The following is a 24,701-nucleotide window of genomic DNA, read 5'->3' as shown; positions in this document are numbered from 1 at the left end:
GACCAAGAAAACAGACACCATTTTTCCGTTTCCTTTTTTCATTTACGCTTTTAACTTGCTCCTTTCTAATTCATACACATCAAAACGCGGGAATGCAGTGTCCAACCAATATTTCCATGATATATCCACGATATTTTCACACAACAAAAGATAGGGGCCGGTTGATTCATCCAAGACAAGAGGAGAGAGGTAACATCATTGGTTTTCAGGGCTAGGTAAGAAGAGTCAAAAAAGAAGAGGAACAAGACACGAGTCTAATTCTTGAAAACATTGAGCACATCCTTCCACACAGCACTAGGCGATTGGCTAGCGTCAATTCCAGACCAGATGCCGTTCTTGCGGTAGTAGCCGACTACAGGGGCAGTCTGCTTATGGTAGGTAGCAAGGCGCTTCTTGAGAGCCTCGGCGTTATCGTCGCTGCGCTGGATCAGAGGCTCACCAGTAATGTCGTCTTTCATGTGCTCTTTGGGAGGGTTGAAGGTAGTGTGGTAAGAGCGACCCGAAGCGGGGTGGACGAGACGACCAGTGATACGGGCAACAAGCAGAGAGTCGTCAATCTTCAACTCAATAGCATGCTGCAGCTTGAGGTTGCGCTCATTGAGCATGGCATCGAGACCCTCGGCTTGGGGAACAGTTCTGGGGAAACCGTCGAGGATGAAGCTAAGAGGAGAAAGAGTGAAAAAACGAACGTTAGTTAAAAAAAAGAAAGAAACATGCCCATCATAATGAGACGTCACCATGAAACATGGATGTAATTAGCCAAACTTACCCGCCCTTGCACTCCTTGTTGTTCTCAAGCTCGGCCTTGATCATTCCAATCATGATGTCGTCACTGACCAGACCGCCAGCATCCATGATCTTCTTAGCCTCGATACCCAGAGCAGTCTTCTTCTGCACCTGGGAGCGCAGCATGTCGCCCGTAGCCTGCAAGGGGCAAGACACATGTTAGCAATTGAAGAATACGTGGTATATGAGTGTTTAAACGATTCGATCCGGAAGCAATTAGCATAACTAATAGCCAGCTTCGATTGTCGAGAAGGGAAAAAGATATGATTAATCATACCAGGTGGCAGCAGCTGAACTTTTCCTTAATCTTAGGGGCCTGAGTGCCCTTGCCTATAAAAAAGAAGCAGTCAGTTACAAAGAAGAAAACAAAACATGATGCGTGGCCTCCACAAGGAAAAATATCGCGAGCCTGATTAGCGGCGCAAGCCGGTAGCAGCCGGCGTGAAAGGTTTTATTTATTTGTGTGACTTTGTGTGTTAGACCGAGGGCTAAAGCTTACCGGCACCAGGAGGACCGATTAGAATCATGCGAATAGTCTCCGAGCTGGGCTTGCCAGCAAGACGCTCTTCAAGGCGCTTCAGGCGGCCATCGAAAGACTCGACGACGCTGCGCAAACGTTGGATCTCAACATCGGCCATTTTGAGTGTGGTTGGGTGGGTTTGTATGAGAGAAGAAGTGATGTGGAGAATGGAGGGAAGAAAAAAAAAAGCGTTGAGCCGGGCAAGATATATCACAAGGGATTTTAGCAGCTAAGAAAAAATACCGTGAACGTTATGGAAAGGCAGACAACTAAACACCATAGAACAAAAGATTAAGTAAGGGAAAAAAGAAAACAATCAAAAAACTAATATCAGAAGGGGGAAAAAAAAAGGAAAAAGAAAAAGAAAAAGGGAGGAAGGAGAAAGGAGAAAGGAGAAAGAGGTCGTTGTCGGCTTAAAGGACAGTTAAGAAATAAGAACAAAGAGAGGAAGTATCACAGTCATCAGTGGAAGGAAAGAGCAAAAAAGGGCAACAGCAACGTTTAAAGACGAAGGCACACACGCAAGTAGCAACTATAGAGATCAAGCACACATACAATATAGGAATTGCAAGAGACAAACGTTGCTAAGGCGCAGCGCTTGCTATAAGCCAGGTACAGGTCAGCTCAATTAGGAAAGAATCGAGCAAAACCGGAGCAAGAGCAAAGGGAAAAAAGGGCATTCCTTCTAAGTTTACCAGAGCAAAGTTTCCTTATGTCCTCCTTAAACAATAGGGAAAAGATCCATAGTAATTCGTTCCTTCGAGTTCGGGGGGGTCTCTGCAGCCTTCTATGTGGTTCTAGAGCGCAGGCAAAGGCTGAATAAAATAAAATATGCAACATTGAGATGCCACCATACGACATCAGCACAGATAAGGTATATGGTGCCTATGCCGGCCAATTTCATGTTCACATGTTGTTGTCTTGTGATACCATAGTTGCAGCCACCATGTTTTCTTAGCGTTCCCCGAATTCGCTCTTCCGCTATTCCGTTACGATGTCTTCCGTTGCAGCGGGTGACATTGCGACCAAGTTAGGGCCTATATTTAACCCTATCCCCATATGCTTCCAAACCCTTATTTCTACTGTTTAGAGGGGGAGAGGGCCAAGCTCAAGCTCCCCATAGCTAGGGTCCCACTTACAGAGTCTTGATTGGTCAAAAGAGTGCCAGACAAGACCATAAGGCCAAAAGGCAGCCTTGAGCATACGACAGCACCTGCCAAACACAGTAGCAGAGCAGCAGACAAAAAAGCGGCAGACATACATACATGCACCACACAGCAAGCTAGTATTCGGGGGCTCTTGAGAAAACATAGTTTCTATTGTTCTGCCTTGATCTCGATCTTCATCTTCCGGGCCTGCCTCAATCCTTGCAAATTGACATTTCTTTCATCGCGCATTTGACCTACCAATTGCTTCTTGTCCCAACGCTACACATACATACAAAACACTATCCACAAGGCCGCAAGCCATCTGCATTCACAATGCCGGCGACTACCACCACGTCCGAAACTCTCTCGCTAGTGAGCACTAGTGTTTCGGTGGCACCCATGGTGCTTCTTTCTGTGGTTGACCACTACAACCGTGCTGTTGCCCCCGGCTCAAGAAAGCGAGCCGTTGGAGCTCTGCTGGGCCAGAATGATGGAACTACTGTGCGTGTATCAAACAGCTTTGCTGGTGAGTACACCCTATGGAATAGGGACAGCCATCTAGACTATTCCGCCAAGGAGGAGAGGCAGTTGCTCTTGAATACATCGATGACTAACTACGGCTTTTCGCCTCCGTATAGTTCCCTTCGAGGAGGACGAGCGCAACCCGGATGTTTGGTTCCTTGACCACAATTTTATCGAGTCGATGAACGACATGTTCAAAAAGATCAACGCGCGTGAGAAGCTAATAGGCTGGTACCACTCAGGCCCTAAGCTACGGGCTTCCGATCTGCAAATCAACGATCTGTTTAAGCGGTACACTCCCAACCCGTTGCTCGTTATTGTCGATGTTCAGCCAACGGCCTCGGGTGTGCCCACAGATGCGTACTTCGCCATTGACGAAATTAAGGATGTAAGTCTCCCTGGGTATAATTTGTCTCTATTACGCTCATTTCCTCTCTTAGTCCCCTCCTTGCTCTGTTTATTTTATCTCGTATCCTGTGCTAATTCATGCCATCCTCTCCCCTCTTTTTCCTTCAGGACGGAACCACTTCGAGAAAGACTTTTGTCCATACCCCGTCTACCATTGAAGCCGAAGAAGCGGAAGAAATCGGCGTCGAACACCTTTTGCGCGATATCCGCGACGTGGCCGTCGGTACCCTCTCGACTCGTCTCACAAACCAGCTACAATCCCTGCAGGGCTTGCACTACCGCCTCCGTGATATCAGCGCATATCTCAAGAAAGTGGTAGACGGTGAGCTTCCTGTCAATCATACCATCCTGGGAAGTCTTCAGGATGTCTTCAACCTATTGCCTAATCTAGCATCCCCCAAGGCTGGAGACGACACAAAGAACGCGGGCGCTAGCGAGCTCCAGCATGCCATGAGCGTCAAATCCAACGACCAACTGATGGCTATCTACCTCAGCAGTCTGGTTCGCGCCATCACTGCTTTCCACGATCTGATTGAAAACAAGATCCAGAACCGACAACAGGCGGAGGAGAAGGAGGCTGCCAAGCTGGAGGCCGAACGTGAGAAGCAGGAGGCGGCGTCTAAGGATAGAGATGGGGAGAAGAAGTCTGAAGGCCCTCAGATGTCGATAGACGGAAAGGATGCGCCGCCAGACACGAACAAGGACGGTGATAAGAAGAAGAAATAGATGGGCGATAGCGAGTCAGGCATCAGGCGAGATTTTTTGAATCCCGTGGTAGAAGTAGTCGTAGAAGGAGGGAGGATATGAGAATGGAAAGAAGCTGATGATGATGACGAGGGGGAGACTCACAGCCACCGAGATGACAGACTCATCAAGAGAACTTACTTGACTTGGGAATGGGAGGCGCAGGCGTTTTCATGTTATGCTAATGTAACACACATACAATCGATACACAGACAACACCGACACCAAACGATTCACTGCATGTTTATATGAAGTCAAGACGGGCTAGTCCGAGTCGGACAAGTACCGTTCCAGTCCTTGGGCTAAGCTGCTTCGTAGACCAGCCCGGCAAGCTGCTCCCGTGTCAATGTCCACTCGGGTATCTCCTCATCGGTCAAGTTGCATCTCTCAGCAAGCAGACATGCAAGTATATGCTTGCAGCATGGAGGAGCAGATCCCCTAGTCAGCCCACCAAACACATCACCAGAGACCCTTTCACCAGCTACTCGGGCCCCACAGCCCACTGAGTTTTGGCTATATTGCCCCCCATTGCCGCTTTTCTCTCCCACATATTCCTGCTTATTCTCTTCGTCGCTGTCATTCCTATCGCTGTGGCAATGGCTTGCAAAGGCGTCGTATGCGAATGACGGACAGCTGCAATTCCAAGCTGTGAGACTGACTAGATGAACCTTGCCCCCAATCGAAGCTATGGTACCACTAAGGCCAGCGGCTGTTGAGGCACGCTTACGATGGCCGTGAAAGTGTGTGCTGGGGGTTGTAGCGGAATAGACGAGAAACCCAGGGAGTCTCCTGGCCTGGGTCTGTGCTGCTGTGGTGGTTGTTGTTTCTGCTACTATTATTGCTTCGGCTTCGGCTTCGGCTTCAGCTGGCATCGTTTTCATCAGGATTCGCACAACAAAACCCCGGTCAATCAGATCCAACGCGGGCAGCAGGAGAGATGGAAAAATCACATGCAGGGTTGACAACAAGGAGCGGCGAGCTTGGGCTACGGCTTCAATATCGTAGACGGCTTCTAACTGGGTGGGCAGCGGACCAGGAATCGAGCTAATGAGCGATGACAGGAAGGCTCGCGATGATGGAAGTGGCATTGTAGGGTTGTGTGTCGAGGTCTGTACGCGACGGGTGTCTGTCCTCTATACCGCGGCATCATGTAATTATATCCTGCCCTGAGTATTCTAGCGCATCTGTTCGTGATGCTGACAGGAAATTGAGGCGGTCAGTCAAAGTGGAGACTTTGCTTTGCCTAGAGTGGAAATAGGCGAAAAATGAAGTTAACTCTCCGCCCTGCTACGGAAGCATGAGAGCAGCAGCTAGCATCGCCGCATCGCCGCATAACAACCAATATAATAAAGTCGCACAAGGTGGAGTCCACATGAATATTACATTTTATATCAATACATAAACAATCATCAAGAACAGAGCACACTAACCCTCCTTGTCTCCCTTTTCCCTTTTCCCCCCATCCCTAAATCTCATCACTCATTGGCCAGCCACTCTCGGGGGTTCTTTAGTACCTCAACCAGTTGCGCCTCCCGGCTTCCCTCCTCCGGCTCATGCATGTAATACCAGCTGGCAGTCAGAGGCAAGCTCATTAGAATACTTTCGACGCGGGGGCCCGGCGTGTTGAGGCCAAAAGACGTGCCGCGATCGTGCACTAGATTGAATTCAACATATCTACCACGGCGAATCTGCTGCCACTCCCGTTCAGCCTCGGTAAAGGGCATGTCCTTGCGGCGGTTGATTATGGGTAGGTACTGCGGCAAGAATGCCTTCAGACAGTCCTGGACGAAGCCAAACAGAGTCTCAGGATCGCCCTCGGCGGCATCCATATCATCAAAGAAGATGCCACCAATTCCACGCGCCTCGTTGCGATGCTTGTTGCAAAAGTACTCGTCGCACCACTTCTTGAAGCGGGGGTAGTATGAGGCATTGTTCTTGTCACAGGCCTCCTTAATAACCCGATGGAAGTGCTCAGCATCTTCGTCGAACAGATACGATGGCGTTAAATCGCAGCCACCACCGAACCACCAGGCACCACCCGATCCATCATCGTTGGAAGTTTCAAAGTAGCGATAGTTTAGATGAACCGTAGGGGCCATGGGGTTCTTAGGATGGAAGACCAAGCTCAGGCCCGCAGCAAAAAAGCGCAACGACTCGACGTCGTCGGCAACGAGGCTCTTGTGATTTACACGCATGCGTTGAATGCCAGCCTTGGGCAACATGCCATAGACAACACTGACACCAACACCGGCCTTTTCAAAAATCTTGCCATCCTGCAACACGCACGTAGTGCCGCCGCCGCCCTCGGGCCGTTGCCAGTCGTCGCGACGGAACTTGACGCTGCCGCCATCGACAGCTTCAATAGCAGCAACAATCTCGGCTTGCTGGCCACGTATAAACTGCTCCATGCGCAGACGCAGCGGCGACTCGGAGTTGACACCGCTGGAGCGGATGCGGTCATCCTTTTGAGCGAGGGTTTCTTGGGAGGCCTTCCGGAGAGGAGGGGTCAGTGGTTAAACATGTCATGTGACTTGAGTAGTTTGAGCGGATACTCTAGGCAGCAGGCGGGGGAGGGAAGATAATGGATATGGACATACCATTGTGAATCGCAAGCAACGCTATCGCTGTGAAAAGCGAAGAAGAGATGCCAGGTCGAAAGACGTGTGGAAGAGAAGCCGGCCGTTGTGTTTATATAGCGGAGTTAATGCAAGTTCGGCCCCAGTCAGTCCGCCCTTCCTCCCCTCTAGAAAAGCGGTCCTAGCATAGGCAATCCAGCCAATCATGGGGCTAGACAGTCGGAAATGGGCTATTAAGAAGCCATCATATGGCTAGTATCGAACGACTTTTAGCTACCAGCTCTGCTTGAGCTCATACCTCAGATCGCTTCGTCAGGAAATATGAATCCACATCTCATTATGGTGGGACCAGAGCTAGAGAATCATGTGTTTTCACCTCATCCGTTGATGTTGCCTGAGGGGTGAAGAAAGAACTCACAAGTTTGGTTGACAGCTGGCAGCAGCAGATGACAGGAGATTCTATCTAGGCTGCCTGCTGACAAACGTGTAAGCTGCCTGGAGGCTGGCTCTGTTGAACAAGTTTCAGGGCTGCTGCATGCAGCCCGCACTGTGAACTGCACTGTAGTCTACGCTACAGACAGTGCAACCTATGATGCAATCCACTATAGCTCTTCTCCCTACGCTAAACTGTGGTGTAGGCTCCTCTGAAGCCTGAATGAGTTAATGTATTTGGTGATATCATATAACTAATTCATCGTTAGCTTCTATTTCTTCTGCTCTTTGATGCCATGTCGCTCTTCCTCTGTTACTAGAAAACTGACACCCGTCATACTCCTTCTTCCGTGCCAAAAGCGTCCAAGGTCTTTTGGAGCCAGTGTCTTTTGCAGCCCTGTACTTGAGCCGACAAGCCCGTTACAGCCTACTACCACCCACTAACCGCCTAAATAGCAGCTAAGCCTTCTTTTCTCGCCCTGCTCTGCTTTCTCGCCCTTCTTCTCACCCCTTATCTTTCTTCCTTCTCTTACGCACTTCACTTTCTTTTTTTCTTCCTCTCTTCTTCTCCCCTCTCTTGTTTCCAATAACACCAACGCTACTATTGGGAGCAACCGGGATTTTTTACCTTTACCACCCTATTCACTCGCAGCCCCTACAAGCACTCCGCCTCCACAGCCCAACCCAACTTAACCCAACCAAATCAACTCAACTCAATCGCCCATAATGCGCTCCAAGTTTAAGGACGAGCACAAGTTCGACAAGCGCAAGGCTGAAGCCGAGCGCATTCGTCAAAAATACTCTGATCGCATTCCAGTGAGTTCTTTTTTTGCTTTGCCATTTTTGCCGCCCCGTTGCTATTCCAGCCTTGCCTGTTGTTGGGAGGAACCAAGGAGCTATGATGACCTGGCGACGTCATAGGCAATGAATGACCGGTCAGGCTCACTGGGGCCAGCCAGGTCTGGCGATATCCAGCCAGCACTCGCTTGTTTATATCGTCGGCCATCAAAGACAACCGCTTCTTCGCGCTGCTTTTACCTCCTTTCTCTCGTTTCTGTCGCTAACCAACCAACCTCTCTCTCTCTCCCTTTTTCTCCAATAGGTCATCTGCGAAAAGGTCGAGAAGTCGGACATCGCCACCATCGACAAGAAAAAGTATCTTGTCCCCGCAGACCTCACTGTCGGCCAGTTTGTCTATGTCATCCGCAAACGCATCAAGCTGTCTCCCGAAAAAGCCATTTTCATCTTCGTCGATGAAACACTACCTCCCACGGCGGCTCTGATGTCGAGTATCTACGAGGAGCACAAGGACGAGGACGGGTACGTTAGGCATCAACACCATCTCCCCCACCACCCCTTCGCCGTAGTCCTGTTCGCCATTCATTGCCACCCTGCTAACCACTCTCTCCCTCCTACAGATTCCTTTACATCACCTACTCGGGTGAAAACACGTTTGGTAACTTTGAAACGGCCTGAGAAGAGACACAGTGGCAATATCACGCTAGAGATGCTTTTCTTCCCTGCTTCTGTCTTGATCGCGCTCTCTTTCCCGCCTCCGAGTTCCTGTTTGTACAGATGGGCCTGCCTGTCCGCCCACCGGGCTCCTCTAGCTACAGGCAAGATCTCCGGAGAGGGGACCTTGTTTCCTTTACTTTGCTGTCCCTTCCTTGTCCTGGCGTTTCCTGAGTCGTTATTTTTTATTTGTCTTCTTTGTTATGAGGATATGTTGTATGTCTTTGTTTCTTTCTTGCACTGTTGTGTTTTTTTATCTATCTCTAAATATCATCTTTATAAACAACTCTTGAGACATTTATCTCTGAACGTCGCACTGCGACGGGATGCAAGATCAAAACAGGCAGACAAGTCCCTACAAGTCCCTCATTCACCATGATCAGGATTACGGACACCCAAACCGGTCTCGTTTTCTGATACTAACCCTTCCCCTCTCTTCCTTTCCCCTCTCTGTCTGTACGACAACAAAGCTCACGTGACCTGGTTTATTCATCTGACCTCCAAGCATGAAACATCACGAGGAGCCTGCAAATTCAGTCAAGGTAAAAATATAAAAAAAAGCGAGTATTTAATTGCAAAAAATAAAGAAAAATACATAAAACAGAAACGCGCCGACGCTATAGCCCCGGTTCCCATTATAACGTGAAAGAGAAAACAGCAAAGAGTTAAAGAACCAAAGAACAAGTAGCAGTAGAAACTCAGACAGGAACCAAAAGACAAAGCAAAACTAACAAAAAAAAGGAATAAATAACGAAGCCGGAACAAGGAAATGTGCGCCGTCCGTGAATGCCGCAAGAAGCAAAGAAAAAGAAAACAAGGCAAATATCAAGAGGATAAGCAGCAAAGCAAAAAGAAACATGAACAAAGAAGCAATAGTAAGAGCTCAGAAGTCAGAAGTCGGAAACAAAAACCACAATCCAAAAAGAAAACGAAGCAAACAAAAAGAATTGTACCAACCAATCCAGTTGACCAATCCGTCAGGCAAATTAGGATTCCCAGAATCCAGTCCAGTTCAGTCCAATCCAGCGTTCCAGAAACGTCCTTCCTCGGCGGTTTTCGTTGTCCATGTGCTTTGTTTCTCTCCAGCCCCGTTTCCATTTTCTTTCTTTCTCTCAAAAAGAGAAGATAGAGAAAGACAACAGAGCCAGACAAAAAAACGTATTCACGGCTCAAGCCATCGGAATTGGCTCCAAGCGACACACACCTTTGCCTTCCCTCCACTCCCCCGTGCTTCAAAACCCACACAACCATACATGCCCGCTATGTCTGCTTTTTTCCTCACCCCCCTTTAGCCACTCCAACCCTCAACAAGCGACTCCGTCTAGACTCGGTTGTGTTCTACGGACCAGTCTTAAGCCGTTTATTAGCCGTCCGTGGCGTTTGCGGCTTTTTCCCTGGCACTCCATTGATCTGTTGGCCCCCAGACGGTGTGCCCTGCTGGTCCTCATCCATCTTAATTGTTGACTGCCGCCGGCGCTTTCCCGAGGCCGGTGACGTGTTGGCACTAGGCCCATTAGATCCTTGTTGGCTCTTCTGCATCTGCAATGAGGGTGCCTGTAGCTGCGACATAGCAGGGCTCTCCATAACATGTGGCGATCCTGGAATGTTCATATGGCTTGGTGCCGGGCTAGCTCCCATAGGAAACATCCCAAACGATGGTGTACGGGGAGCACCAGGCCCAGCAGCCATTCCAGGTGCAGCGTTGTTGTTGGCATTACCCATCACAAATTGGCCTACGTACTGTTCCAATGCCCGATATGGCGCCGTCTCGTTTTGGGCCTGGCAGAAGAGGAAGAGCGGGTTCATTTGCATCATTACCTCAGCAACCTCCAGGAACTGAAGCATACCCTCGGGTATACTTCTCTTTCCTTGTGCCGCAGGGAAATCGCCGAGGGCATCAGGTGGTGCCGTCTGTGGAGACTTGAGCTGTTTAGGTTTTGGCTTTTTGCTCATCTCTGGCGATTTGTTCTCTGGCTGGTTGAGCTGGCGCCATTCCTTGATCCAGTTGTGTGCCGGTTTCGCCTGTTCGATAACACGTTGATGTGAAATGTACTCATCATAGTTTGTAGTGAAAAATTCAAACGCAACAATCCGCTGGTCGCCGTCGAATTGGACTTTGATGTTTCCCGTTGTAACAATGTGCGTACTGTTATCAAGCCAGTATACAAAGCTAGCCCTTGTATTCTCAATCACGTTCATATTGTTTTGCGGCATGAGCCTATGGCCGGTATTGTAGCCAAGGATGAACTGAATCGATCTAACATTGCTCTCAAAATGGCGGGCAAAATACCTAGCCAGAATTGACTGTGGAATATCGTACTGCTTGTGTCTTTCTTGATCGTTGTTCTCGGACGGGATAAAAATTCGAAATACTCCAAACTGAGAAAAGAGCTGGTGGACAAAGTTTTCCCAGTAAAGCATATTACCATTTTCCTAATATCCGAACACACAATTAGCAACTTGAGCTCGCCCAGTACGTGTATCCCTTTGTCTTCCTGCACTTACTGGATATGCGCTCAGCATTTCACCAAATTGCATTAGCTTTACTAAACACTGAACCTTGACATCTTCGCCTCGGTTCTTCATCAACATTTGTGGGGCCATGTTAATGACCTGTTGCTGGGACTGGTTTGCACCCAGTGCATGAATCTGGCTAATTATTTGCTGGGGATGGTTGGGGCCGGCAGAATTTGGTACAGGCCCGCCCTGGGGGCCTGGGCCAGGCGCACCAACTTGCGGGGGCGCCGATGGCTGCCGTGACTGAAGGCCGCCGGGCCCAGGAGGGCCTTGTTGAGGGATTGGACCTGGCTGAGGCTGAGGCTGTGGGCCAGGTTGCTGCGACTGTTGCTGAGCCTGTTGTTGCTGCTGGGCTTGGTGCTGGGCCTGTTGTTGTGCTTGTTGCTGTTGCGCTTGCTGCTGTTGATGTGCTTGTTGTTGCGCTACTTGCTGCTGCTGCTGCTGCTGCTGTTGTTGTTGCTGTTGTTGTTGTTGTTGTTGTTGTTGTTGTTGCTGCTGCTGTGCTGCCTGTTGCTGCTGCTGGGCTGCTTGTTGCTGTGCCTGTTGGGCTGCCTGCTGAGCTGCCTGTTGCTGCTGAGACTGAGGCTGTTGGGGTTGCTGGGGTTGAGGCTGCATCTGAGGCTGGCCTTGTTGCATTTGATGCATTGACGGATGAGGTCCGGGGACTTGGCCTTGAGCAGAATGCTGCGGCTGCATAGGAGCACCCATAGACATGGGCATCTGCTGAGGGCCCATCTGCATAGACTGACTAGTGTTTGCTTGATTGAGTTGGTTTTGGACAGCGACCTGTTGTTGCTGCTGTAAGGCTATCCTATGGGCCATGAGCTGGGTTGAACTATGCGATGGGTTCATACGGCCTTGCATAAGAGCCATCTGCTGGGGGTTCATCATTCCGACATGTATCCCACCACCATTCATTTGGTGCGCCAAAAGCACCTGGCGATGCTGCTGCTGCTGTTGTTGGTTGAGTAGGCGCTGCTGCTGTTGCATTTGGGCATGTATTTGGGGGTTATTGTTCGCGACTAGAGAGCACAATCGTTAGAAGGAATAAGAGAATCGGAAGTAAATCAACTCGAGAGCAGCGTGAAGCAGTTTGTTTCTTAGGAACCGATAGCGATTCGTCATCTGACTTACAGCTAAATTGTTGTGCTTGGGCTTGGGCATGTGCCTGAGCTTGTTGCTGCATCATCTGGGCTTGAATATGAGGGATAGAATGAGCCTGGGCACCAGCTGTGCCGGGAGGCATGGTGCCCATGAGCGCCGATGTGTTCATTTGCGCACCAGGGCCCGATACACCCATTTGCATAGCCATATGACCAGGCATAACGCCGGGGCCGACAGGTTGGCCGCCAGGGTGTGGAACACCAGGGCCCATAGGGTGGCCTTGAGTCATTCCTGGATGTTGCGGCATGGCGTTGGGATGGCCTGTGAAGGCGGGGCCGATTCCAGTCATCATCTTAGCAATAAATTGTGAGATGCCTGAGAGCTATCTGCAATGCGCGGGGGATAGTAGATCGCGAAGCTCATACACAGGCACAATTGCTGCACGCAAGCAGCAAATAGAAATTAGCAAGTTGGCCGTGGCTCTGCGTGGTGGCAGATACGAGCACAGCGGCAGGGTCGGATGATTTCGGTGTTGTAGGGGAATCAACGCGATGGCGGCAAGATACCCGCACTCGCAGTAGAATCAAGATTAGGTTCGGGGTCGGGCTCGGGCAAACACGGGCGACAATAAGAGGAGACACTGAACGACGGATGATGGAGTCGGAGGAGTTGGAAGCAAGAATGTAGAGCGACACGAAAAATAACCAAGCGAATAGAGCAAAAAGGTCAAAAGAGTGGCAGAAAGAATCACGGAACAAAATAGCACACGCGGTAAGTATACGGGATGCGCTCTCAAGAAAAAGAAATGAACAGAAAAAGAGGAATTATCGCGAAATAAAAGAGATGAGGTTTGGGACAAATGGCGCGATTCAAGCAAGTTGAGTAGACAGAAGACAGGATAAAAGGAGCGCGATTGAGATCAAACGGGGGGGGGCGCTGATAAGGATCTGTTTAGGGCAGACGATGTGCTAGAAGCGGATTTGAGATAGAGGCAGCGTCCACTAAATGCGCAGTAGCGAAGAGGAAAAGACAGTTGTGTGAAGAATAACTGGTAACAAAAGAGGGTAATAAGGGGGAAAAGGCCTGCGGTCAGCTTTCTCACTGGCTGGCGAGCTGCGGGCAGTCCTACTATTCTCCTGCGTTCTGCTTAGTTCTAGTCTGGTCAAGCAAAAAAATGAAATGAAATCAAGAGTGAAGCAAAGTAGACAAGCACTGGTAAAGCAAGGAGTCAAAGTGAGAAATGAGCCCTGGCACGGTCAGTTTCGTGAATGGACGCGATTTGGGAGCTCCGTAGTCAATTTTCAGCGTAAAAATGGGAGTACAGCAACAGACGGGGTATTTTTCAGGTGCTAAAACGAAACCTCACGCCGGAAATAGACAGTGCATGCGACAGCGAAAACGAAGAAAGATATCAAGGGGAATAAAGAAAATAAGGGAAATAGTAATAATAGTGTCGCGGAAATGAAGCACGGCAAACCCAAATAGAGCGGCACAATGAAATCCAACGGCCTCACGCCTTTTCGTGTCCACGTTCGCTTGTTAAATCAACACAACAGCTAGAGACTGCGCTTCAGTTCTGGCTGTAGGCTTTGGCTCGACTGAGCTGGGCTGAGGACAGGCGTGTTTAATGGGGAATGGCAGGTTTAAAGAGGAGAAGAAAGAAAGTGAGATTAGGCCACGACCAAGAGAAAGGAAAAGAGGAACAGACAAGGGGGCTACAGTACTTGTTTAGTGCTACAGCTCCACCCAGGCTGGGTGTGCTTTAGTAAGTACCACAGTGCTCAGGCTAGCCTTGTGGGCCTTTGCCCTCCCCTGCCCAACCAGCCAAGTCAGCCAGGCCAACTATAGCCGCCGCCACAACTCCCGTTCTCCCATCAATACAAACTAATGCAAACCAAACCAACTACAAACGCTGTGCTTCCATTTCAATCGCGACTTGCTCACAACTGTAACTACATCCCCGGTTGTTCTCGCCAATGCGCATATGTTTTCGCGCCACAATCTTGTCGAAGCCATAAGTTAGGGTCCTGAATCTATCCAGAATCCAAACACCACAACGACAGTCAGAGTTCAAGTATCACGGAGTCAGTCTATCTTATTAACTCCTGCTCTATCCCCATTCTCGTATGTACGCTGGCTGCTTGTCTGTAGATATCTTCCTGCAATATTAAGCCTAAGATACCCACTACTAAATGTGCTCGGCGATCGTCAAACTGCCCGCCCCAGGTGCTATTTGTAACCCTTACATACATGGAAGAAAACAGCTGGCTCAAACATATAGCAAACGGGGCATGTCCCCCTGCTGTCAAACACAGTAGGCGGTGAAGGCTTCTGTCTATCGGTTTAAAGCATATGTAGAAAATAGTGCCAGCTATAGGGCCAATCAAAGTCTATATGCCCCACCCACTCAGTTCCACCATGCCTCTTTTCCTTCATAAACCCTATGAGAGCTTGAATAAATTATCAAATCCCGTCCACAAATGCTTACAAAGACCTCCGATGCTGAACAAGCCATTCTCGTGTCCATGCGGCCCACAGTCAATCCAAGCAGCGCAAGGGGTCGCTAGGTTACTGAAAAAAAAGAAAAGAAAGATCCTAAGCCTGATGCTGTTCCTGCCTCTAGTAGCCCACAATATCTATCAGCCTACCCACTTTTGTGGATATTATAGCCAAAAGCTCATGGTAGAGTTCTTGCCCACTGTTTTTTTTGTGCCCCACTCTCCATTTTAAACACGTGACTGTAATACTGTGTAAACAAGACAGTGCGATCCACTATTAGTAGATAGGACGCACTGTAGACGACTATATGAAGAATCTTCGCGCCAGATCTTGGACCAAAAAGTTTTCTTTTCCTCTTTCATCACCAACTTTTCTGCAATGACTGCAAGCCAAGGGCCAGCAGATGGGATTTTATGAAATCGCCCTGCTCGCGCCTCTCTGCCTGGAACAGGACGGCTATGTCCCAGATTTGGGACTGGAGACGGAGCAGCTCTTCCAGGGTAGCTGCTCACTCAGCAATATGGTAAGCCCACTTCCTGAAATCACCAAAAACAGGTCTTTTATTATCGCAGAAACTGTTGCTGCAAAGTTTGCTGCTCTTTCGATGATGACTTCAAATTTTCGTCTTCTTTTCCCAACTGAAACGTCCATGAGGAAGCTTTGTCTCGGGCCCTTCATCGCAGTCGGGCTTGTTACTTGCCAGTAATCTGGTCTGAGTTAGAACTACCAAACCAGCTTTGGCTTCTGCGGATAGCAAGATCTTGTTGCAAATGTTCAGCTCTGGGACTGTTGCTAACTTTGCTTCTAGTGTCTTGTAGCTATCGACAAACTAATCGCTTGCAGGTTGACCTGCTTCTTATAAGCAATTATACAGTAAGACCACCCCTAACCATCTCACACAACAATCCACCCGCCTGCGTTTCTATGATGAAGTTTCCACGAACATTCGCAGTTTCCACTCGATTCCCAAAGAGCCTAATCTGGGACAAATGAAGTTTATTCTCTCCTTCCTAAATGTGGCTGTCTGATCGAAACGCAAACAACGCTATCTTTATAAGATTTGTACGATTTACCATGGCAATTGCTAACGAGATCGTCTAGGTTCCTGTATAAATTTAAATAATAGTATATAATTTTTAATGAAAGCGACTTGTCTGAAAACTGTGTTGTGAAAACTTTGATACTTGAATTGAATCCTCCTTGTGTAACTGTAACCTAGCGCACAAGTCACGTGATCTGACGCATGCTCGGCGTATTGTGTGTAACTTGGGGGTTCTATAGAACCTGAATGACGGATCTTGTTCGAGACTGGTGAACAGTTGCATACCCGGAAAAGAAGTATAATTCAGAAAAAAAAAATATGGCCGCTCGTCTAATGAAACCCAGAAAAAATAAAAAGAAAAGAACAAACAAAAAGAAATCCTCCCAAAACAAAAGCCTGTCAATCACGCTGCCGACGTCTCCGTGTCTCTCCTCACCCGCGCTCCCACAAGGCCCCTACGATTCCGGCCTGTCCGGCCTCTCCCTAGCCAGTTCAGCTTGAGCAGTCTTGACAACTCCATCATCTTTTCGCTGCCCTCATCGCGCGCCGCTGTGCCACCCACACCAACACTGCTCAACACACTCATGCACTGCAGCATGCGGCCTACCAGCTCGGTGACCTGCTTAGAATCTTCGACATTTTGCTCGCGTACACTACCCAGACTCCCCAGCCCACCTCCACTACTGGTGGATATGCCGCTGCCAAGAACCGATCCCGGCCCGGGCGCGGAGCTGGCGAGTAGTCCTGTTCCCGCGCCAAGCGAGGAGCTGATGTTGAGGTGCAGAGTACTTGGCGTGTAGGAGCGGAAGATGCCGCCGTCGGAGATGTTGCTGCTATAGCTGACATTGGAGATGGCACGGCTGCGTGTACCAACCGAGTGCGAGCCACTGGCGATGTTGTTATTATTGTTGCTGCTGCTGAGACTGCCACCCATCTCGCTGAAGAGTGTCGTGCTTGTGCTGTTGAAGCTGGCGAACGAAGGGTCAAATATGGCCGCACTGGCGGACGTACTTGGTCGTCCAAGGGAGGTAGAGGATTCTGGCGGGCTAGTTGATAGTGTGGCCGTTTCAGGGGGCGGTGATGCCAACGCCATGCTTGCCAGTGAAGTTGGCAGAAACTCGAGCGATAGACGGGAGAATATGGTTTTAAGGATGTCATATCGTGGTAAGACAACGATGTCACGATAGGCCGTGAGAACCAGTCCACGAATATTTAGCCCTAGCGCCGGCGTCGTCGATCCCTCGGCTATAGCTGCCACAGCACCCCAAAACTCACGTGCCTGGTCTGTTGAAAGCAGGATGCCGGCACCGGAGAACTCAAGGTCAAGGGGCAGAAAAACAGCTTGGAGATACGGCAAGACCACGGTAAACGTGAACATCCAAAACTCTACCAATTCGGGGATTGTGCGATCTTCGGGTGTCTTACGCATAGCTCGGTCCAAGGCCATAAAGCCAGCCCGTAAAAGCTCCTTGAGATCTTCTAGTAGCTGCGTTGGCGCTCTGCGTGAAATACAGAGCTGTAGATGGAATAGAACAATACGATTCAGATCTTCGATGGGTACACGAACCTCCTCGCCCTCGAATACTACAATTATTTTGCTGCGGATATAGGGCCAGGCGTCCTCGGGTCCCAGTTGGCTTAGCGAACTCAGCTTTGCCTCCTGCATGTCCATATGGATGTTGGCAAGCACGGACGGTGGTAAATCAGCTGCCGCTGTATCAGGATCAACATGTTTGGCATCAAGCTTGTCGTCTTTGGTCTTTTTGTCTTTGCGGATGACGTGATGGCCTTTAAATGTCGAGCTGGTTGGGGCTGGTGTTGTTTGATGGAAACTGTAAAGATTCGTAGTTGAGCTTTTGGCACTACTTGCTGAAGATGCTAGATGGTATTCGTCCTTGATTTTATTTTTTTGACGCGACAAAAAATGATGTTTCTTTTCCTTTTCCTTCTCGCTGCCTGGCATTTCGATGGGTCGGATGGTAGCCGACGACGAGTTAGCCAGTGAATAAAGGGAGGCTGCGGAAGAGCTGGCCAATCCTCCAGGCGTAGTAGCGCCCGAAACCTCCGGTGCCAGGCTTGTGGTGCTGTAATTCCCACGTTGTAGGGCACTGCTGAAAGCACTACCTAGTTTGGCAGGGCTGGGCAGAGCTCGTTCCTTGGTATCTTTGGTGCCGACTTTGCTTGGCCGTGAGAATAGCTTGCGAGACTTTTCCTTCTTTTCGGGCACCGCTGGTTGAGGATGAAATTGTTGGGATGGATGGTGCACCTGCAAGTGTGGTGATGTTGCAGTAATCATGGGCGACCCGGGATGAATTACAGACGGTGCCAGATTAGTATTGAGCCGTGGAAATGCCGCGTTGGCTGCCGCTGCCGCCGCTGACGATCCAAGAAGTCCATTATTGTATCCAAGAGGAGTCTCGCGTGGCACGCTCGATTCGGTTAAGTTGACGGTCGGTGGAGACAACGGCCCTGTCCGACCACGCAAATATGTGAGATCCTCACCCGGTGCCGGCACTGTCTGGCTGCGCTGGCGCGAATGGACACCGCCTGAGGTGGGGCCTGAAGGCCGATGATGTAATACGGCTGCCTGTGCGGCGATTTGGCTTGCCGAGAGGTTATTCCCATTGTAGTTATGGTTGCTGGGGTTATGGCCCGCGGCAGAATTTGACTGGGAGAACTGGCCCCCAGGGGGCATGTTTGACGGGGTGGTGGGGCCGTTGATTGTGGGAAAATTCAGAGTCGAAGAGCTGGAGCCTGACTGGGTGCTAGGCGGACCGCCAGACCCAAGGCCGGAAGCAGCAGAGCCCAACAGCAGCGAATCATGCGGCGTGCGGCCCAGAGGAGATGGTCGTGAGAAATTGAGGGTAGAATGGGCTGAGATGGGAGTAGAAGGGTGGTTCGCCGTCGCAGAGGGTTGTTGCGGTGGCTGTTGGTGGTGGTAGAGTGTTTGAGAGTGTGGATATGGGAGGTCGAGAGAGGCAGCTCGTGTAGTGACGATAGTGAGCTCTTCGCGGTCGTTTTGAGTGTAGGCTTGGGCTTGAGCTTGGCTTTGGGCTTGGGGTGTTGGAATAGGGCGAGAATTATTGGAGAAAGCTGATGCGCGGCTTGTTGCTGCTGCAATATCCTCTACGCCTGTGCTTGTGCTCATGCCAGTGCGAGGACCAGTACAAGAGGACCAGTTCCAGCGCCAGCGCCAGCGCCAGTACCTGTAGTAGCACCACTACTACTACTCCCACTGTCAGTAGCAGCAGGAGCCTGAGAGGCTGATGTCCGGCGTGGCTGCATTGCTGGCTGGCTACAGCAATTCCAAGGGAGCGGCGGCTGCTGCTGCTGCTGCTGCCCTGTACTTTTGTTTCTTTTGTCTTTTGTATGGTGTATGGTGTATTCGAGGAAGGGCAAGCCGCAGCAGTTGGCCAATGGATAGAGGGTAGAGCGAAGCAAGGGATTACCAGCTTAATCGGAGCAGGCGAGTTCAACCGTAATTGACTGCAGGTATGCGATATACGCGATGTGCGAAATGTGACCTAAATAACACTGTAATAGTAAAAAGCCCAGGCAGGCAGCAGTAAGATGAAACCTGCCCTGTGCTGATTGATGTCTCTGGGTCAAGATTTGACTAGGCCCAAGTCAAGGGCTAGGTTTAAGTACTTCACAACGACACAATACTAACAGTTTAGGTGTAAGGGTTTGGCTTAAACTCGATGTCGTCATAGCCTTGTAGTAAGTAATATTGCTGAAATGATCAAGAGGTCAGCCGTATCTGCATTTATGAAGGCGGCTGGAGGGAACATGAAATACTTTTTCACCTGAGACTAGTGAATATGCAAGCTTGAGAGATTATTGAAGGCTATATTACTGTACATTAGGATCCATTTCCTACAGCAGGTAACAATTATCAACTAGGTCGTGGAAAGGATCCAGATCGGTTGCAAGGCTGAACGTAACAGCTTTCATCTTGTTGTCGGCTAGCCTTGTTAACTAGGGTTAGTGTTCAGCTGTAGAGGGTTATAAGCACTCATAAGAACTTCCCCACCAAAGCTTTGCTTTGTCTCAACTAAACAATTTGCACAACTTCCCCATTGCCCCCCTCTCGTCCTTGCTAATAGCTAACTGGTCTCTTGACCGCAATATCTGCTTAAAATGCATGAAATGAGCGCTAGCTACTCTTCCCCTACCAACGAGGCTTTCAATATTACCAAGTCTCTGTCTCCGCCAGCATCCGGCTCACCCACAGACAAGTCTGTTTACTTGTCTTCGCTGCGGAGTGCTGTCTTGGCTCTACAGGATGGCGTTAATCGGGAGCTGACGGCCAGGATGGAAGAAGACAATTCAAAGTCTAACCTAGCTGGTGCTGGTGTAGACGACTCCAAGGAAGAAGAAAACTATGGCGAGGAGATTCAGGAAGAAGACTGAGTTGGGCCAAGTTTATCCTCTAAAAGTGGCTTGACAATATCTCTGACACACACAGAACACAGTTTCAAACATACTTCAGCGCTGTATATATAAAATACGGCCTACCGCAGAAACGCTATACCAAAAAATTTAAAAACTAGACAACAAGCAGAACAAAAAATAACCCCGACAAAACCAGACCCAGCAAGATGACGCAGGCATCAACATTGTCACTACCCTTCAGCACTATCTCCTGTCTGTGTCTTAGTTTTTCAGACAATAGATCGCCGACCCCATTCCGACGCCCGCACACTGTCCGGCTTAGAAATTCCAACTAGACCACCACCTGTATTGCTACGGGATCTGCCCAAGCAACCGTAGTGCACCACTGAGTTATCAGGAAGCACTGAGACCACACTTCCGCCTAGTCTCTTGTGGCATACCCCACACAACTTCTCATCTGTTACCACAATCCGCCTATTGCGGCCTGCAACGCCGGCACCGCTAGGAAGATCATCACCGAGGAGCAAGCGGCTCTGGCTACCGATATATTCGGCGGCACGCAGTCCGGAAATGATGCGGGACTCATTAACCTGGCTAATGGATGCACGTATGCGGCCGCGGAAGTACGCTTCTAAGTCGCAGACAGCAAGGCTATTAGGGATGAGAGACAGTGTGGATTCAGCGGGCAAACGAGCTCCATGGCGAGAAAGAAGATCCAAGGCTGGAGGGAGCTTGCGCTGGTAGGGATTGGGTGGATTAACATAGAGTGAGAGAAGCGTGTGGTAGATAGACGGCTTAGAGTCTTCAGTTGCGCCATCTGAAGACGTGGGCCGTGATACAGGTGGCGTTGAGTTTTGGGCCACATGTACTTGATTGCAGTATCTATAAATGTTGTTAGAGATATAGCCCAAGAGTTGGACAAAACACCAAATTAAAAGAGGGGAAGGGACACACATACTCCTCAGCTTTAGCATAGTCTTCCATCTTGAAGGCGTAGATTTCCAACGCTTGTTTGTGATTGCCCATGAGGCTAAGTACGGAAGCTTGGGCCTCGTAGAAGGCTGGCTCTGTACTAAATGATTAGCTAGAAAGAAAGCATGTGACAAAAATGGATCAGACTTACCATCACGAGGGATCATGGAGAAAGCCCTGCTAAGGCTGTACTGTCTACTATCTCTGAGGAATTTGACGAACCGCCCCATTACAGCTTCCCACTCACCATCACGCGGTGTTTCTTTGAGATGCTCAATGAAAAGCTCGCTGAGGCGATTGTGGAAGTCGGGCGTCAGATCATTGAGCTCTGTGATGATGTGTTCTAAATATTGAATTTCAAGAATCCGCTCGATCCTACTCAAGAACTGCACCACTCGGTGTCGTGGGAGGGTTTCAGCATTCTCTGTGTCACCAACAAAAATTTCCATGCCTTCTTTGGGTGCAGCCTTTAGCACCCATTCTGAGTACTCCAAAATAAGGTCGATATGAGTTGGCGAGAGGCCAGAGATATATCGAATTGTACGAGAGGGGCCATGAAGCGATGGGGCTGCTGGATTAGGCTCCTGGCTTCTGCCAAACTTTTCGAGGAGGGCAAGTGCTTGGGCATGTAGCTTTTTCCCATAAAAGAAATCAACAAGTTCGTTGTACCGGCTATGTTCGAGCAGCTTCTCGTTAACAACGTCGGGGTCGCAGAAGTTAGGAATACGGAAGAGAGACCCAGCAAGACTTGGACGAGAAAACATGTAGGCCCGGAAAAGCGTGGTATCAACTAGTGCAAATGTCTCGCATAGCTGCTTCTCCAGCTCTAAGTCCGATTCGCCTTGGATCGACGTCAAGAGCCTCTTCATAGTCTGCTCTGCGGCGGTTCCCTTTTCGCGGGGCTTTAGTTTTCCTGTAGCAGGATCAATGACACGTTGAAGACGGGCTCTAGTACCGGCTAGGTAACTATTTAGCTCTAGAACAGCATTGGTGAGATCCTTTGTGTCCAATTGATAATCTCCTCCTTTCTGAGCTTTGGCTGGCTTATTAAGCTTCGTGTTGCCATTGACATTATCACTACCCTCGCTAGTGGCCAGCGACGGGGCGATTGAAGCCGTGTCTGACGATTTGTTCTGTCCCATAATCTTGCGAACAAATCCGCCAGCACTGTTGTTCTGTGGTGTAGAAGGTCGTGAGTCACCAGTAAGCGCAGGGGCTGTTGACGAGGTAGAGCCGGAGGCTAGGGTTTGATTTACTCCATTAGCACCATTAGAGCCCTCGGCCGGGCGCTTCTCGACTTCCTCGGTCTGGCTATCCTCTTGTTCAGACTCATCCTCCTGGAGATCTGGCCACCCAGAATACCTCCCAACAATAGAGGGGGGGAATAGCTTTAAAACCCTTTCTGGGGGAGCATGAACATCATCCTCGTTGAATAGGTCTAGAGCGTCTCGGTATTTCTTTTCCCTAAAAAGAACCTCGGCCTTGCGCATTTTGGCTTCCCTCAAGCTCCCATCCTTGTCCTGCAGAAGAGCATCTTCTAGCATGTTTAGAATGCTAACAGCCTCATCATATTCCTTTGATGCAATAAGTTCCGCGATCTGGGAATCATAGTCTGTAGCATCCATGGTCCACACGCATCTTTCGCTAGATATGTGAAAGCCCTTGCCAGCATGGGCTAGACTAACTGTTGGAGGAGGGAAATGGAGTTGGGCAGCACCTGGAAGAGACATGGTTTGGAGCAGAGACAGCGTATCTGGGTTCCGGATTTCGAGAGAGCCTTTTGCTGGCGACTGTAGGGCGAGGAGATAGGGGTAAGAATACCCAACAGACTCTGGTGCCGCCTGCCAGGTGATTTGGCGCTTGCGCAGAGGCTGGCCTTTATCGTTGATGAACAAAGTATGAACATCTTTGGCTAAGAAAAGCTCTCCCTCGCCCAGTTTAGCCGACAAAGGCTTGGGCATGTAACTTCCAAGTCCCATATAACTTATACTAGCTGTTCCCATGGCGCCAAACCGGCTAGGACCACCGTTAGATCCATTTGCAGTACCAGGATTAGAGACCTCTTCAATACTTTGTGAGATTACGTCGACAATAGAGTAGCTTGAATTCATGCCTACTACAAGCGTAGTTGCATTAGCCCAAGTTATAGTCCGAATACTCTCTGGCAATATGATCTCATTAACGTTGGAGTTGAGTTCGCTTTCGTGCCATGTCCAAAGCAAAAGCTTGCGCTTGACGCCTACTGCTAGACGGCTTATGATCTCTGGGATTCCCGTGTCGGCATCTTTGACGATGTTAGAGGTTGTAGCAAAGCAAATCGCATTTTTTGTCCCCTGAAGTGACTGGATGAGTTTGTAGGTTTGGAGGTCGTGGAGTGAGACTTGATAGTTGGATAGGGAAACAAGAGTGTTAGCCTCTTTGATGATGGCTAGTTTCTCGATGGGTTTAGTTGAGAACTTTTCGACTTCCCGCAACAGGTCCGTTGCCTTGTATTTCGGCAATGATGGCTCAGGTACTCCCGAGACTGCATTAGCGCTACTATTAATAACATCGTCCGTTGGTGTAAGAGGTTGTGGCTTTAGTTCCGACGGTCGCTCGTTTACACGGTAGATCCGGAGAACGCCGGTGTTTAAGCCGACAAGTACACGGTCACCTGTTTACATAGTAATGCTGTTAGCTGCATGGAATAAGTTCAAAATCAGGATGGAGAGTCAGTACCAAAAGCTAAGACGCTCTCAATCTTGGACTTGTCTTTTTGCCTCAGCTCAATAATGGGCCGAGCAGTGAATGCGGAAAGCATCACGACTGCCAGCCCAGAAAACTGGTAAAACTATGGAAAAGACCGAAGCATATGCTTGCAAAGCAGTGTTTGAAGGGAATCCAGTAGGCCGAAAGTGAGCAAAGATCGTGTGTAGTTCTTGTTTAGGGGATTAGAGTTAGGTATGGTTTGTATGAAACCAAGCTCGAATGCTTGCTTTTAGCAGCCTGTTGGCAGTATTCAAAGGCGGTGAGAAAGCATAAGCAAGGGAAGGACAGGAGAAATAGGTCAATCGGTAGGGGATACGCGTTCGGGAGTTCGAAAAGAAACACAATGATGCGTGAGTATGGTTTCCTCTTAATTTGGACAATGGTGCATGTATTACAGGCACTAGAGAGGTGAAGACAGCTTGATGTGGGCGTTTAACGATGAACACGATATTGTGGTGTAGGGCTGCGCAATAACTTGAGATGAGCTCTGACGACATGAACAGGGAACTTCTGTAATACATAAGCCCCGGTACAACGATAAGTGGATACAACCGGGTCGTTTATACGCATAACGCCGACGACATCACTACACTTACACCAAATCTAGAAGCCTAACATTTTGTTTAGGCAAAGAGTATCACGTCTTGCTTCAAATACATTAGGATGGGTCATTCTAGGCTCTTACTGCCACAAAATTTCAGAGTTCGAAGTCACAAAGATGAAATAAAAAGATGTACCAAGAGTGACCAATTCTTAGACGGCTATTGCCTAAATCG

At 49.3% G+C, this 24,701-nt stretch overlaps 9 protein-coding genes across 9 annotated transcripts; 3 read left to right on the top strand and 6 right to left on the bottom strand.

Moving 5' to 3' along the window:
• Nucleotides 1-254: 254 nt before the first annotated feature.
• Nucleotides 255-1,424, bottom strand: HOO65_011349 (adenylate kinase 1; the record flags this gene model as incomplete). Its single annotated transcript, XM_071005961.1, has 4 exons — nt 255-660; nt 770-924; nt 1,064-1,116; nt 1,286-1,424. The coding sequence occupies 4 exons, from the start codon at nt 1,422-1,424 to the stop codon at nt 255-257; spliced, it is 753 nt and encodes a 250-aa protein (XP_070863170.1).
• A 1,363-nt stretch (nt 1,425-2,787) lies between these two features.
• Nucleotides 2,788-4,110, top strand: HOO65_011348 (26S proteasome regulatory subunit rpn-8; the record flags this gene model as incomplete). The annotated part of the gene is made up of 3 exons (XM_071005869.1): nt 2,788-2,980; nt 3,093-3,364; nt 3,493-4,110. 3 exons carry the CDS (start codon nt 2,788-2,790, stop codon nt 4,108-4,110), a joined length of 1,083 nt encoding a protein of 360 aa, XP_070863169.1.
• A 320-nt stretch (nt 4,111-4,430) lies between these two features.
• HOO65_011347 (ubiquitin carboxyl-terminal hydrolase family protein) lies at nt 4,431-5,216 on the bottom strand (the record flags this gene model as incomplete). Its single annotated transcript, XM_070999949.1, has 1 exon — nt 4,431-5,216. The coding sequence occupies one exon, from the start codon at nt 5,214-5,216 to the stop codon at nt 4,431-4,433; it is 786 nt and encodes a 261-aa protein (XP_070863168.1).
• Nucleotides 5,217-5,603: 387 nt separating this feature from the next.
• Nucleotides 5,604-6,728, bottom strand: HOO65_011346 (coproporphyrinogen iii oxidase; the record flags this gene model as incomplete). Its single annotated transcript, XM_071005986.1, has 2 exons — nt 5,604-6,617; nt 6,726-6,728. 2 exons carry the CDS (start codon nt 6,726-6,728, stop codon nt 5,604-5,606), a joined length of 1,017 nt encoding a protein of 338 aa, XP_070863167.1.
• Nucleotides 6,729-7,862: 1,134 nt separating this feature from the next.
• Nucleotides 7,863-8,612, top strand: HOO65_011345 (Autophagy-related protein 8; the record flags this gene model as incomplete). The annotated part of the gene is made up of 3 exons (XM_071006136.1): nt 7,863-7,952; nt 8,239-8,456; nt 8,555-8,612. 3 exons carry the CDS (start codon nt 7,863-7,865, stop codon nt 8,610-8,612), a joined length of 366 nt encoding a protein of 121 aa, XP_070863166.1.
• A 1,374-nt stretch (nt 8,613-9,986) lies between these two features.
• HOO65_011344 (Topoisomerase II-associated protein PAT1) lies at nt 9,987-12,621 on the bottom strand (the record flags this gene model as incomplete). Its single annotated transcript, XM_071005441.1, has 3 exons — nt 9,987-11,081; nt 11,154-12,187; nt 12,300-12,621. 3 exons carry the CDS (start codon nt 12,619-12,621, stop codon nt 9,987-9,989), a joined length of 2,451 nt encoding a protein of 816 aa, XP_070863165.1.
• A 3,592-nt stretch (nt 12,622-16,213) lies between these two features.
• Nucleotides 16,214-18,958, bottom strand: HOO65_011343 (Target of rapamycin complex 2 subunit bit61; the record flags this gene model as incomplete). The annotated part of the gene is made up of 1 exon (XM_070999948.1): nt 16,214-18,958. The coding sequence occupies one exon, from the start codon at nt 18,956-18,958 to the stop codon at nt 16,214-16,216; it is 2,745 nt and encodes a 914-aa protein (XP_070863164.1).
• Nucleotides 18,959-19,950: 992 nt separating this feature from the next.
• HOO65_011342 (Gon7 family protein) lies at nt 19,951-20,223 on the top strand (the record flags this gene model as incomplete). Its single annotated transcript, XM_070999947.1, has 1 exon — nt 19,951-20,223. One exon carries the CDS (start codon nt 19,951-19,953, stop codon nt 20,221-20,223), a length of 273 nt encoding a protein of 90 aa, XP_070863163.1.
• Nucleotides 20,224-20,474: 251 nt separating this feature from the next.
• Nucleotides 20,475-23,977, bottom strand: HOO65_011341 (Vam6/Vps39-like protein; the record flags this gene model as incomplete). The annotated part of the gene is made up of 5 exons (XM_071005331.1): nt 20,475-21,087; nt 21,164-21,272; nt 21,329-21,505; nt 21,557-23,830; nt 23,896-23,977. 5 exons carry the CDS (start codon nt 23,975-23,977, stop codon nt 20,475-20,477), a joined length of 3,255 nt encoding a protein of 1,084 aa, XP_070863162.1.
• Nucleotides 23,978-24,701: the final 724 nt, after the last annotated feature.

The sequence above is a fragment of the Ceratocystis lukuohia genome, assembly GCF_044167205.1.
Source record: "Ceratocystis lukuohia strain C4212 chromosome Unknown Supercontig1_pilon, whole genome shotgun sequence".
Classification (NCBI taxonomy): domain Eukaryota; kingdom Fungi; phylum Ascomycota; class Sordariomycetes; order Microascales; family Ceratocystidaceae; genus Ceratocystis; species Ceratocystis lukuohia.
Note: the sequence above shows the minus strand (reverse complement) of the source record. Positions and strands in the feature narration are given on the sequence as shown.